Consider the following 12,728-nt stretch of genomic DNA (forward strand, 5'->3'; position numbering starts at 1 on the left):
GCGCAGACCACACTGCTTTTGGAAACTCAGGTTTCCAGTATTTGTGGCAAAACCAGTGGTAGAAGAGCATTTGTTCTACTATGCCAGGAACACCTACACATTAAAAATTTAGTTATTATTTCTACAAACAGTATTAAGATTGATCATCGTTAACTCTCGATGTTTGCGACATGAGTAGTAGCACCCCGATCTCGGGGTACCGAAGCCCCAGTAGTGTTACAGGCTACGGCGGAGAAGCAAGGGACGGTCTCCGTCTTTTGCTTCTTCCACCGGGCGTTTGGTAAATACTGTAGTACCTGAAAAGTGCAATAATTACGAGATTATATAGGCTGTGAAGTGTTAACTAGTTATCTCCTAATTACTTCGTGAAAATTAGGTCACAATAAACTGGTGTAATGCAGTTATTGAAATTCAAAAATCTTTCAGCAGTAGAAAATTTTACAGGAGTCTGTCTTCTTCTTCTGTACGTACCGTACCAGTAGCTATTTCAAAGCCGTAAACAAGTGGAAGAAATGAGTCTCATGAAGTGTTGTTTCGATACTGAGTTACCGGATGTGGTAGACTCAGTGATACAGAAGTGCACAGATCCAGGATGTTAGTTGAATTTTTTTGTTATTTTCGTAAAAGTCAAGAATAGTTTAAAAATATATTATATCGCATTGTGCATTGTTTCTTAATCTTAGAATATTTCATGTTGGTAGTACTGCCGCAGATCAGCTGTTACCTGTTGACAGTTTGTAGTTGTTATTGTTGTGTAGTGAAGTGTCTGATACTTTGTTCTGTCCGTATAGTAGGAAGAGAAAATAATAATGAATTGGGGTACTAATCTTTAATACGTGAGAGAAGCGTTAACTTAAAAACGATTTGCACATCCCGGTTGTAAGGGATAAATAAGACGAACCTGTAAACCCTTTGTATAATGGTTATTCAGTGTTTCATTGAATTGTGAAGCAGAGTTCTGACGTATAATTGTTTATATCGCATTAACTATATAAGTCCAAGTGTTTATAGATTGCCTGCATTACTTTAGGCAATACTCACACCCGGCTTTTACTTCTATTACTCTAATCAGCGTTATCGGCTTTTTTCTGAATGTTTTTCAGGTTGTTGCGTGTGTTGCTCTGCTTTGAGGCCACGGTACAAGAGATTAGTAGACAATATTTTTCCAGCTCTTCCACAGGTAGCTAAACATTTTGTTTCCCGTGTCACTTACTGACTAAAATATGAGATAAGACGCGATAAGATATTAATTTTTCCTGTTTTGTTCGAATCAACTCGAAGGATGGACTAGTGAAAAACAACATGGAGAAATTAACATTTTACTCTCTGTCGTCACCTGAAAAGCTGGACAGAATAGGGGAATACTTGTTCCAGAGAGCAAGCAGGGATATCCACAGACGACGAACAGGGTAAGTTTAGAATATGTTGACATTTAATTTCCGCGTCTTGTTTTGCAATAGAGGAATCAGAATACTTCTGTGTATCTACAAGATACGATATAAACAAATGTTTTTATGTACAGATGGAAGTTATACAGTCATATTAGAATGAGATCATTCGTAGAACAGAAATCCAGGATTTCAAACTAACGCGTCTGTTACATTCTTGTATTAGTTTAATACTGCAGTTCCATAGTTCAGCTTTACTAAAGTGTCTCCCTTAACAAAATACTGTGATCAAGTGATCACATTGCAGTGTAGGTCTATGTTCATTCTCTGTTGCCAGGTGAGTATTACATTACAATCATAAAATAACTACAGCTAGCTTTATATCTAGAAAAACAAAAAATACTCCGTAAGAGTACAGGCTGTAATGATAAAATCATTGACTCTGGGTTCTAATTTATCTTCAATTTTTGTGTGTGTTGTTCATAATTTGTAGCGAATGACAAATGTAACATGTTAGAAACTGGCAAGTTTGCATGTAGAAATAACAGTGGAACAGCAAACAGTGAAAGTATGAAAACACATAATCATTCACTCATGGTCAGAAAACACCATCAAAACAGACAGCCTTCTTGTATAATGTACGCTTGCAACAAATTATGATTAGTGCTAATCAACTTAAACTGATAACTGAGTGAATTATTCCTGATTTGTTGAAACCAATTATTTACAAAAAGGCATTTTTTTTCTCTTATGTTGCCCAGTTGCTGTTTTTGTCTAGCATTTCCTGCCTTAATGATGTTAGAGGAATATACCTGCTAGTGAAATGTATATGTATAAGTTTGTGTTAATCAGAATTTGCATACTCAAATCAAAATAGCCTGATAAATTATAGGTGGAGTGCTGTTGTTTTTGAATATATAGACATTTCCAATTTCGTGATTGTTGCCTACTGGCAGCTTCTCATGCACTTTTGCACCAGAATATAAAATTTTGTTTTGAACCGTAGACATGGACTGCATAGTCTATATGGACATTTCCTTTCCTCTTGCGGTATCGTGGATGCAAATTTCACGGTTGATCCTAAATCACTCTTATTATTAACTACAAGTACCATTATTAAGTAAATATATTGATTTGTGAGTATAAGAATCCCATATTACCTGAAGAGACTTGTACAAGGTGTTTGAGTACAGGTCGTTCCGTGTAATCCCACAGGGGTAATAAGGTGACCATTTCAGAACTTAGTCATATTTGGTACATGGATACATACATGTCTTAATAGTAAAACTGCAATTACAGCATCATCCAAACATAAACTATTTTTGATAAATTCAGGTTTGAAGGCTCAACGATGTGTAGCCGCTCATTAGTGAGGCACCAATTTTCCTATTTTCGGAGACCTACTATTCATTAATGTGTTGATATACAGACCTTATTGTCTTATAGCTACATCTAGTATGTAGGGTACTAAGTTGATATACAAAGTAGGATCCATCATTCAGCTTTTCTATTAAAAATGTTGAAAACACACATTTTCCACGCTGTGCATTAAATTTGTGTAATTTTTTTTTTTTTTTTAAGAGAAATAAAAAGAAGTCATAACTTTGCACATGGAAACAGTACAGACTCAGCTTGTGGACTGCAACTTTTTAGTCCTAGTATTAAGTATAAATAATAATGAAAAGCAGTTGGCATTGCAATTAGTATTTCTTACCATCTCTTAAAGACAATTCAAAAAAAAAAAAAAAAAGAGAGAGAGAGAGAGAGAGAGAGGAGGTCAAACTTTACAAATTGCAAAAGCCTGGGTTTCTATGTAGACAGTTAAATCTCAGATTTTTTTGCTGAAATGATCACATATCTTGTAGCAATCTTAGGTGCAAAGAAGAGTATCCTAATTCACTTTATTCATTGGAAAAAAATAAAATAAAAATACCACTTATACATTCCATCCACATTCAACACTATAGGGAACTGGGTAAATAAAAACCTTGTGTATACCTTGAAAAAAGGTTCTGAAAATCTTTGTTGTTGACCTATAGGTCAGGACTGTAAACAAGTGAGAGCTGAAAACAGTTATCAATAATTTTTTTATGTGTATGTTTTATTTCACTGTTAAATGTCTTTGCAGTGCAAAGAATTACAAGAGACAGCTTGGGTGCATAAGTCTAGTGATATACTCTTATTCCGTTACTGTGAATGAAAAAGAAAACTTCAATGAAACAAAAGATAAGATGCGAGCAGTAATGACTGACATTAACAACTCTTTATACAGATACTGAATATATAGACATATACAATTCTACAAAAAACAGGTTTTATAAATAAATTCAAATATAAAGAAGGAAATTGTATTTTTAAAACTCTTGCACCTTGCATACAACTTTTGTTTTCCTTGACATCTTGATCCAAAAACAAAACAAGTTCACTTAAAGGTGAGAGATACACTTTTATCAAACCACTTTTTGTCAAGTTTATTCAACTGTGCATTGACTTTGTAATAAGGGACGTGTACAATACATATAACATTGGAGAAAGGGACACAGACAGAACCTTCCCTGCTGGACCATGAAAGGGATTGTGATTCAGCAGGAGACATACATTTTTATCTCAACATCTTTAAATTCATATGATACCTGGAAAATGAGTTCAGTGTACCAGTTTTCATCATATTTGAAAGCCTTATATTGCCTAACATGCTGCTGTTCCCATAAAACATTTTCATGAGCTTCTCCCATTTACATCTATTGAAATTCTGTTCATTAGGAAGACGTTAGTTATAGAAACTAGAGATGCATGGATATTCTTCTTTGCACCTGAGAATACTACTGGATACGTAAACATTTCAGCAAAAAAATCAAGTTGAGATTCAACTGTCTACATACATCCCCAGAACTTTGAAGTTTGTCAAATTTAATCTTTTTTTTTTTTTCCAATGGAATGGTCAGTCTTTAAGTAAAGGTAAGAAATACTAATTGCAATGCCAACTGCTTTTCACTATTTTTTTTTTCACAAATTTAAAGCACAATGTGGAAAAGGTTTGTTTTTCATTGTTTTTATAAAAGAGCTGAATGATGGATCCTACTTTTTACACCGTCTTAGTAGCCTACAGACTATGAGCGGGTACTCACCTTTGAGTCTCCAAACCTGAATTTATCAAAATTGGCTCAATTTAGAACAATGCTATTTGGCAGTTTTACTATTAAGGCTTGTAGTTACCCATGTATCAGTCATGACTAAATTCTGAAATGGTCCCCTTAGGATCCACCAAAATATCGGTGTGTTTACAAGGAATGACCATTAGGCCTACGTACTTAACATAATATTCTTACTACACACTACTGTAGAGTAAATACTGCTACACTGTCATGAATATTATGCCAGTAGGGCCTGGTTGGGTGAAAGTATGCTAGCGATTCTATTTCTTGACACCTTTGTCCTATTGATATATTGACACCTTTGTCCTATTGATTTAAATGTAGCTCTGCATAATCTGTTATAACTTACAAAAACAGATTGGAAGTGATATGTAAGGTGTGCTGGGTCAAGAGGAGTATTTCATACTACTCTTCAGCTTTGACCAGTGACACACTGTTAATGACTTCTGTGGTGTCACCTTTTGGTGTATTTTCACACTATGGTTGCTAGTTGGCAAAGTCAACAAGTGTGGGAGGCAAAAATCTGGTTGTGGTGACAGGCTGATCTGTATTTTGCCCCAAGATCTTGGTTAGATTGGAAGGCGAATGTTTGTTTGTAAGCTGGTGAAGTCAACAAATATGAAAACAGAAGGCCTACTAGTGATGACAGACTGACCTTAACTTAGGCCATTTGAAAAATATCGCCACTGATATCACATTATAGTCACCATGATGTTTACAACATTTGTCAAGATTTTACAATATTTGTCTTGTGTTTCCTATGTCTTTGGTCAATGTCAGCATCATTGGTCTCAGGTGTGCTGCACTGGTAACTCATCTGTATTTAAACAGTTACAGCTGCAGGTTCATAGAAAGCAAAATGGGCCTGTTGTCACATTAGCAGTTGTAAAAGACAACATTTTATTGATGTGTTTTCTTTTACCTTATTCAGGTTTGTTGTAATAGCAATGGAAGCAATGGACCAACTCCTAGTTGCTTGCCATGCACAGACACTTAATTTATTTGTTGAAAGTTTTTTGAAGATGGTACAAAAGCTACTTGAATCAACAGAACCACAGCTTCAGATTCTTGCAACACAATCAGTAAGTATATTTTTTATAGTTTTTAAATTGAGACAAAATGTGTTAGATTAATTGGTCTTACAATAAATATTTGCTTTTAATGCAACAAAATATTTAGTTTGTTAGGTTCGCCAATATTGAAGAGGATACACCATCATACCACAGACGCTATGATTTCTTTGTGTCAAAATTTTCTTCAATGTGTCATAGCAACCATAATGTACCAGATATGAGAGACAAAATTCGTGCCGCTGGCATCAAGGGGCTTCAGGTATGTGAATGTAATGTATGTGTTCTAGCACATGAATCTCTGTGGCTAAAGAGTGATCTAATGTTGTTCCCTTGTAGGGTGTTGTTCGGAAAACTGTTTCTGATGATTTGGTGGAGAATATCTGGGAACCAGTACATATGGATAAAATTGTGCCGTCATTGCTCTACAACATGCAGAATTCTCGGTTTGTATCTGCGTAATCAGTGACACTGCTGCTCTGTATCTATCAGCATTCCACATAGAATTAGTGATCCGACAAATAAACACATAGGTCATATTGCATTGTATACTTCTTGTCATTAGATTTGCTACACTTCAAGATTTGATCATTGTATCTGACTACTTCGATAAAACTGATAAAATGTATGTAGTAACTACAGCATGAAATTATAATAGTACGCTTTATGAATACAAAACAGTATAATACCCTACTGTACTCTATTTGTATTACAGTCTAGGTTTTGGCTTACAAAGCCTTCTTCAGACTTGAAAGAGAACACCTAGTTTATAAAGTAAACAGTTTTGTGCTCTTATTCTGTAAACATACTTAATTCTTCTAATAGTAGCAGCAGAAGAATCCAAGAAAGTCATAATATTTGTAGTGAAATTGTGTATCGATGGTATCAGAAATTGAAACAGAATCTTTGTACTTTTACAATATAATGAGAAGGAAAGTTGCTACTCACTATATAGTAGAGATGCTGAGTCGCAGATAGGCACAACAAAAGGATTTTCGCATTTAAAGCTTTCGGCCAATGGCCTTTGCCAACAATAGACACACATACACACGTGCATGCTCACACAGTTTGCATGAGTGCCTGTGTGCACACATATAGGTGTCTATTGTTGACAAAGGTCATTGGCCGAAAGCTTTAAGTGCAAAAATCTTTTTGTTGTTTCTATGTGCGACACAGCATCTCTGCTAATGGTGAGTAGCAACTTTCCTTCTCATAATATTGTTACATTCCATCCTGGATTTTTCTTTATACTTTTCGTATACTGAAAAGGTTTCAAGAAAGTGAAGACTTTATGGTACAATAAATATGTTATCTGTGACGTTCAAACAAACCTTTTGGTCAATGACACTTTAATTTATGTTTTCAGTAATTCTTTGCAGCTTGTAAATAGTCATTTGGTTTCATTAATTTCAGCAGCCTCCAATTTTTTTCCGCACTGTCATCATATTCAATAAAGCAAGTACACTTCTGTTCATTTGAGACGCACAACTTCTCGCTACATCACTTATGTTCATCATATTTGTTGCTCTTGAAAGATGTTGTGGCATGATTGAATCTTCTCCCATCAATGGGTTGTATACAGGTCACATAGAACTTTTAGTGCAGGGCGTTAACTTTGATCCCTGACACATGTATGTTGTGGTGTATGAAGTCACATATCAGTGGAGGGAGGGGGGAGGGAGGGGAGGGGAGAGAGAGAGAGAGAGAGAGAGAGAGAGAGAGAGAGAGAGAGAGAGTGTGTGTAAGTAAGTGTAATATGGCGTGTGGGGAGAGGGCCTTTCATAGCTGGTGTGTTACTTGAGATGACACTCACAAGTGTTTAATTGTAACAACATGAAAGTTGTTGGCTGTGTGCCCAGAAGACAGGGATTAGTGAACTTTCTCTGTTATTGATTGCTTTCATTTTCATAGATATGTGTGTTTAGAATTAAGTATGGGAAACAGATACATGGACATGCAGTTGTTAAAATTGGTGAATCAGTGTTTAATTTTAGTTTTATTGGTGTTTGGTGTATTGAAATAAGTAGGGGAGGGGGGTGGAGGGGTGCTTAATGGAGCACTAGTTGTTTGGAGGAAAGTAGGTTGGGTTGGTATTTTTTTTAGGTTGTGTTCTGTTTTTGTGTTACTGAATAGTATTTATTTTATTTTTTTTACTGGTCTCAATTTTTTGTAAGACAGCATTTTTTATTTTCATTGTATTAATATGTATTTTGTGGAGATCATGGATTTATTTTAGCCACATAAATTATTTGCACCACATATGTGTTTATATGGTTGTGTTATTTGGTGTATCAGTAAACATTGTTTAAATGTGGATATTGTGGGGTGTATTTTAGCTTTGTATGTAAACTGGACATAATTATAGTTAGATTAGATTAGATTAGATTTACTTTCATTCCAATTGATCCATAGTGAGGAGGTCCTCCAGGATGTGGAACATGTCAGAAAAACAACAATACATGACAAATATTTAAACTAAAACAAATAAGCTAATGTACCATTCCACAGGTCCCAAGTGGAATGATCGTCATTTTTTAATGAACACTAAGAGTCATTTTACAAATACTATTGCACTGAATTTAAAATAAAAAAGTTTTATATTTATTTATAAGGTAAGAAACATGTAATACAACTACTGTAATACTTATTTACAATGAACACATTACTGCACTGAAATGGTGCAGAAGTTAGATTATACTTACACACACACACACACACACAAATTTTCAGTGAACACATTACTGCACTGAAATTGTGCAGAAGTTATGTTGTACTTATATACAAATCAGTTGGTTTTCCTCAGAAATTCATCAATGGAGTAGAAGGAGTTGGCCACCAATAAATCCTTTAGGCTTCTCTTAAACTGAATTTCATTGGTTGTTAAGCTTTTTATGGCTGCTGGCAAATTATTGAAAATGTGTGTTCCTGAATAATGCACACCTTTTTGTACAAGACTAAGTGACTTTAAATCCTTGTGAAGATTATTCTTATTTCTAGTATTGATTCCATGAATTGAGCTGTTGGTTTGAAAAAGTGATATATTTTTAATGACAAATTTCATTAAGGAATAAATATATTGGGAAGCTGTAGTTAGTATCCCTAGTTCCCTAAACAGGCTTCTGCAGGATGTTCTTGAGTTCACACCACATATAATTCTTACTGCACGTTTTTGTGCCCGGAAAACTTTAGCTTGGCTTGATGAATTACCCCAGAAAATAATCCCATATGACATTATGGAATGAAAGTAAGCATAGTATGCCAGCTTTTTCATTTTTATATCCCCTATGTCTGACAAAATTCGCATTGCAAACAGAGATTTGTTAAGACGCTTCAGCAGTTCTGTGGTGTGCTCCTCCCAGTTGAATTTATTATCAAGCTGTAATCCCAAGAATTTAACACCGTCCACTTCTTCTATCTTCTTGTCATCATATGTTAGACATATACTCTTGGGACACCCCTTACAAGTTCTGAACTGCATGTAGTGTGTTTTTTCAAAGTTTAGTGACAAAGAATTGGCTAGGAACCAGTGATTAATGTCTACAAATATTTTATTGGCTGATCTTTCTAAGACTACACTTGATTTGCTATTTATTGCAATGTTTGTATCATCAGCAAACAAAACAAACTTGGCATCTGGTAATGTTACTGATGAAAGGTCATTGATATACACAAGAAAAAGTAAGGGCCCCAAAATGGAACCTTGTGGGACCCCACATGTAATTAGTTCCCAGTTGGATGATGCCTGATAGCTTGATACATGTCTCTTTCCTAATAACACCCTTTGTTTCCTAATACTTCTATAAATGCAAGTTTTTTGGATGTGAATGTCACAGGCTTCATTTTACCTATTGGGTAAATTGAGTTTATCACTCCTAGCAGATTTTATTTAACTTGTCAGTTTACCCATATAGATTACTTGAATGTGATGATAACAATAGTATGGCGTTTCTTGAGGATTTATGTAACATGGGGTTAAGGGATTTTTTTTTAATTTTTGGCTCTGGTAATTATGTCTCCTGCCTAAAACTCCCAAATCTCCATGGCTGTACTGTTAATTTCATACTCTTTTTTACTATTTTGAATATATTGTCTATTGCAAAATTGTTGTTGTCATTGTTGTGTGTCTGCTATGGTTTGAGGTGTTTGGGTCCACAATTGTGATGACGTCATGAGTCAAAGTCACTGCTAATGTCAAATGCTTCATTATTTCTGTGTACGCTATAGCAAAACTTCATGATAGACTAAAACTGGACACTGAGCAAGGCGGAATAGTGGTTACTGGACTTGCATACGGGAGGACAACAGTTCAAATCAGCATCCAGTCATCCAGATTTAGGTTTTTCACGATTTCCCTAAATTGCTCCAGGAAAATTCTGGGACAGTTCCTTGGAAATGGCAAGGCTGATTTCCATCGCCATACTAGAAACAATCTGAGTTTGTGCTCCATCTCTAATGACCTCATGTTGACAGGACATTAAACCCTATTCTTTCTTCCTTTTTACAGCTGGGTACTGGACCCTGTCCCAATCTCAGACCTCTGTATTCATGTTATTGTGGGCACCTTATGGCCTATTTGAAATTTTACATCTGCAAGTACTGCGTTTTTACATTTCTTAGCACCTACAATGCTTGACTAGCAACTTGGAAAAAGAGGAGAGGAATGTGGTAGAATGAATTATTCAGAGCCTGCAGATTGTTTTCAGAGCAAGACACATTGGAGACCACCTGCGGAATTTGAAAGTAGGGGAGAAGCTCTGGCAGCTTGGGTGTTTGAGCTGTGTTAGAAGCTGTACTTCATTAGTTCAGTCCATAAGAGCATCGACCTGTGAATCAAGGTACTGATTTGGGATCTCAGTCTGGTGTACTGTTTCAACCAGTCAAGAAGTTTCAATGTGTTTTAAGTGTTTGGAAAACTTATATAGTTGTTCTAAGAATATTCATATTACAGAACCTTAGAGAAGAGGCTTCCTATTAGGTAGAGTACAACTTCCTTTATTTGAACACTCATAGGTTAACACATCAACTGTTTTTTGAAATTTGTTCATTTTATTCCCTGTAATAAAAGAATCTTTCAAAAGTCTTTTTTTCATTCTCAGCACAAGCATCTTGTGAAAACCATAGCTTGTTTTGAATTGAGTAATCATTGCTTTTTCACCACTTCCGACAAAAAGTCTCTTAAGAGATCTGCAACCATATTTAGCAATGAGTGGAATTACACTAGCCTTGGTGATCAGCATAATTTTTATTAACATCTCATCATTTCAGTATAACCCATCATCAGACCTGTGTATAAACATACAATATAAGGCAAGACATGCCATTTAAAGATAAATATTTCAACAGCGCAGTGAAGCTGACAAATGTGCCTGTCAAAAACAAATACAGTTGTATGGTGCCCCTTACATCATTCAGTTTGATCATCAGTGCTCAAACTGACACCAGCAGCACAACGTGCACAATTTTGTTAGTAGGCCACATTTTTGATGGTATACTTGTGGCAGGCTACTGTTCTATGACAGGGCTTATTGAAATTTGAATCAAAAATGTAGGAAAAGATAGATTGCTACTTACTATAAAGTTTCCATTGCTTGAAATTTGAATTATTCGACTAGTTAATAACAGGATAGATTTTTTTTTTTTTTTTTTTTTTATATATATAACAAAATATGCACAATGTAATAAAGCCGCAGCTGTTACATTATAAAGGTGCTAAATTTTGAATATGGGAAGTGACTCAACAATAGAAGCAGTGATACATAATACGAGAAAATTACAAATAGTTTGTATATAAAACAATAGTATGTAACAGACACAATAATAAAATATCATAAATGTAATTTTATAAGACGCTCTTACTCCATTCCTCTTCAAATTTTTTAAAGTACATTTCCAGTCTTTTTATTATTTTACTGCTTATACTATTGTCTGCATACAATCTGAATTTACAGATTACTTGTAGTTTTCTTGTGCCACACAACATTGCTTTTAACATTCTGTAACTTCCTATGTTTAAAATCCAGCCACTTGAAGTGTAACAGCTGCGGCTTTATTGCAGTGTGCTTCATTTATCATAAAAAATATATTCTTTTACTAACAAAATTTCATTTGTGTATTAGTTAAATAATTCAAGTTTCTATAAGGCATTTCATAAAACAGTAGCCAGCATACTGTCAAAAATGCCACCTACTGACAAAATTGCTTACTTTTTTGTTTGTGTCAGTTAGGACACTGATGGTCTGCCGAAATGTAGTGGGTGGTCACATACGACTGCATTGGTTTTTGACAAGTGCATTGGTCAACTTCATTGTGTGTTGAAATATGTATCTTTAAATTTTATTTCTTGTCTTATATTGTATATTTTTACTACAGGTCTGACGATGAGGATATCCCAAAATGCGTAATAATGAGACGTTAATAAAAATTTTAGATTGGTGTATTTTCATTCAGTGATAATCATTCTAACACTTCAAGAGTTAGACTCTATCCTGCTGAATAGCAACGTTTTATAGTGAACCTGCTCAATTATAGACATGATACCAGTAGCTTGGGCTCCAGAAAAGCACATTTCTTAGGTTGTGAATCATGTGGGATTCAAATCCCTAGCTATTTGTTGATATATATGTTTTCCTTGGCACCTCTAATTGCTTAACAGGAATGCTGTAATGTATCTGTTCAGAAAGACCACTCATGGTTTCGTTTCCTATTGTTTTCCAATCTAGCCATGTGCACTATCTGTAATGACCTCTTCATTAACAGAACTGCAAATCCTAGTCATCCCTCATCATGTTTTTTTGTAAAGCAGGTGATACTGAACAGTTTCGACAATGAAGTTGTTCTGTTATTTACTCTCCTATATGCATATATTTCATTCCAATTTCAAACAATTTGTTTACAGTGCTAAATCCTATTATACTATGTTATATCTCTGCAGTCAAAATTGAGTACTGGTAGTTGCTGGTGACAACCTTTTCTCCAGTTCTGCTTTCTGTCATGTAAACAGTCTTGAGCCCATTTTGTTAGTACCCTCTGTCCCATCCATAACAATTTTACAGTTTCTTTGTCTAATGTTGGCTAGTTCTGTACCTTTTCTCACTTTCCATTATGCTATATAAGTG

The 12,728-nt window shown here is 35.0% G+C and overlaps 1 protein-coding gene across 2 annotated transcripts in view; it reads left to right on the plus strand.

Moving 5' to 3' along the window:
- Positions 1-215: 215 nt before the first annotated feature.
- LOC124802532 (protein EFR3 homolog cmp44E) overlaps positions 216-12,728 on the plus strand; it is an 87,559-nt gene continuing 75,046 nt past the window's right edge. Inside the window, exons 1-6 of one of the 2 annotated variants that reach the window (XM_047263386.1) lie at positions 216-594; positions 1,104-1,180; positions 1,282-1,409; positions 5,475-5,625; positions 5,723-5,875; positions 5,953-6,059. In XM_047263386.1, the coding sequence (XP_047119342.1) occupies positions 513-594; positions 1,104-1,180; positions 1,282-1,409; positions 5,475-5,625; positions 5,723-5,875; positions 5,953-6,059 (698 nt within the window). In that variant the 5' untranslated portion in view covers positions 216-512. Of the gene's footprint in view, positions 595-725; positions 820-1,103; positions 1,181-1,281; positions 1,410-5,474; positions 5,626-5,722; positions 5,876-5,952; positions 6,060-12,728 lie in introns of those variants that run through there. The other variant, XM_047263387.1, reaches the window with a different exon arrangement.

Source organism: Schistocerca piceifrons, chromosome 6, assembly GCF_021461385.2.
Source record: "Schistocerca piceifrons isolate TAMUIC-IGC-003096 chromosome 6, iqSchPice1.1, whole genome shotgun sequence".
NCBI lineage: Eukaryota > Metazoa > Arthropoda > Insecta > Orthoptera > Acrididae > Schistocerca > Schistocerca piceifrons.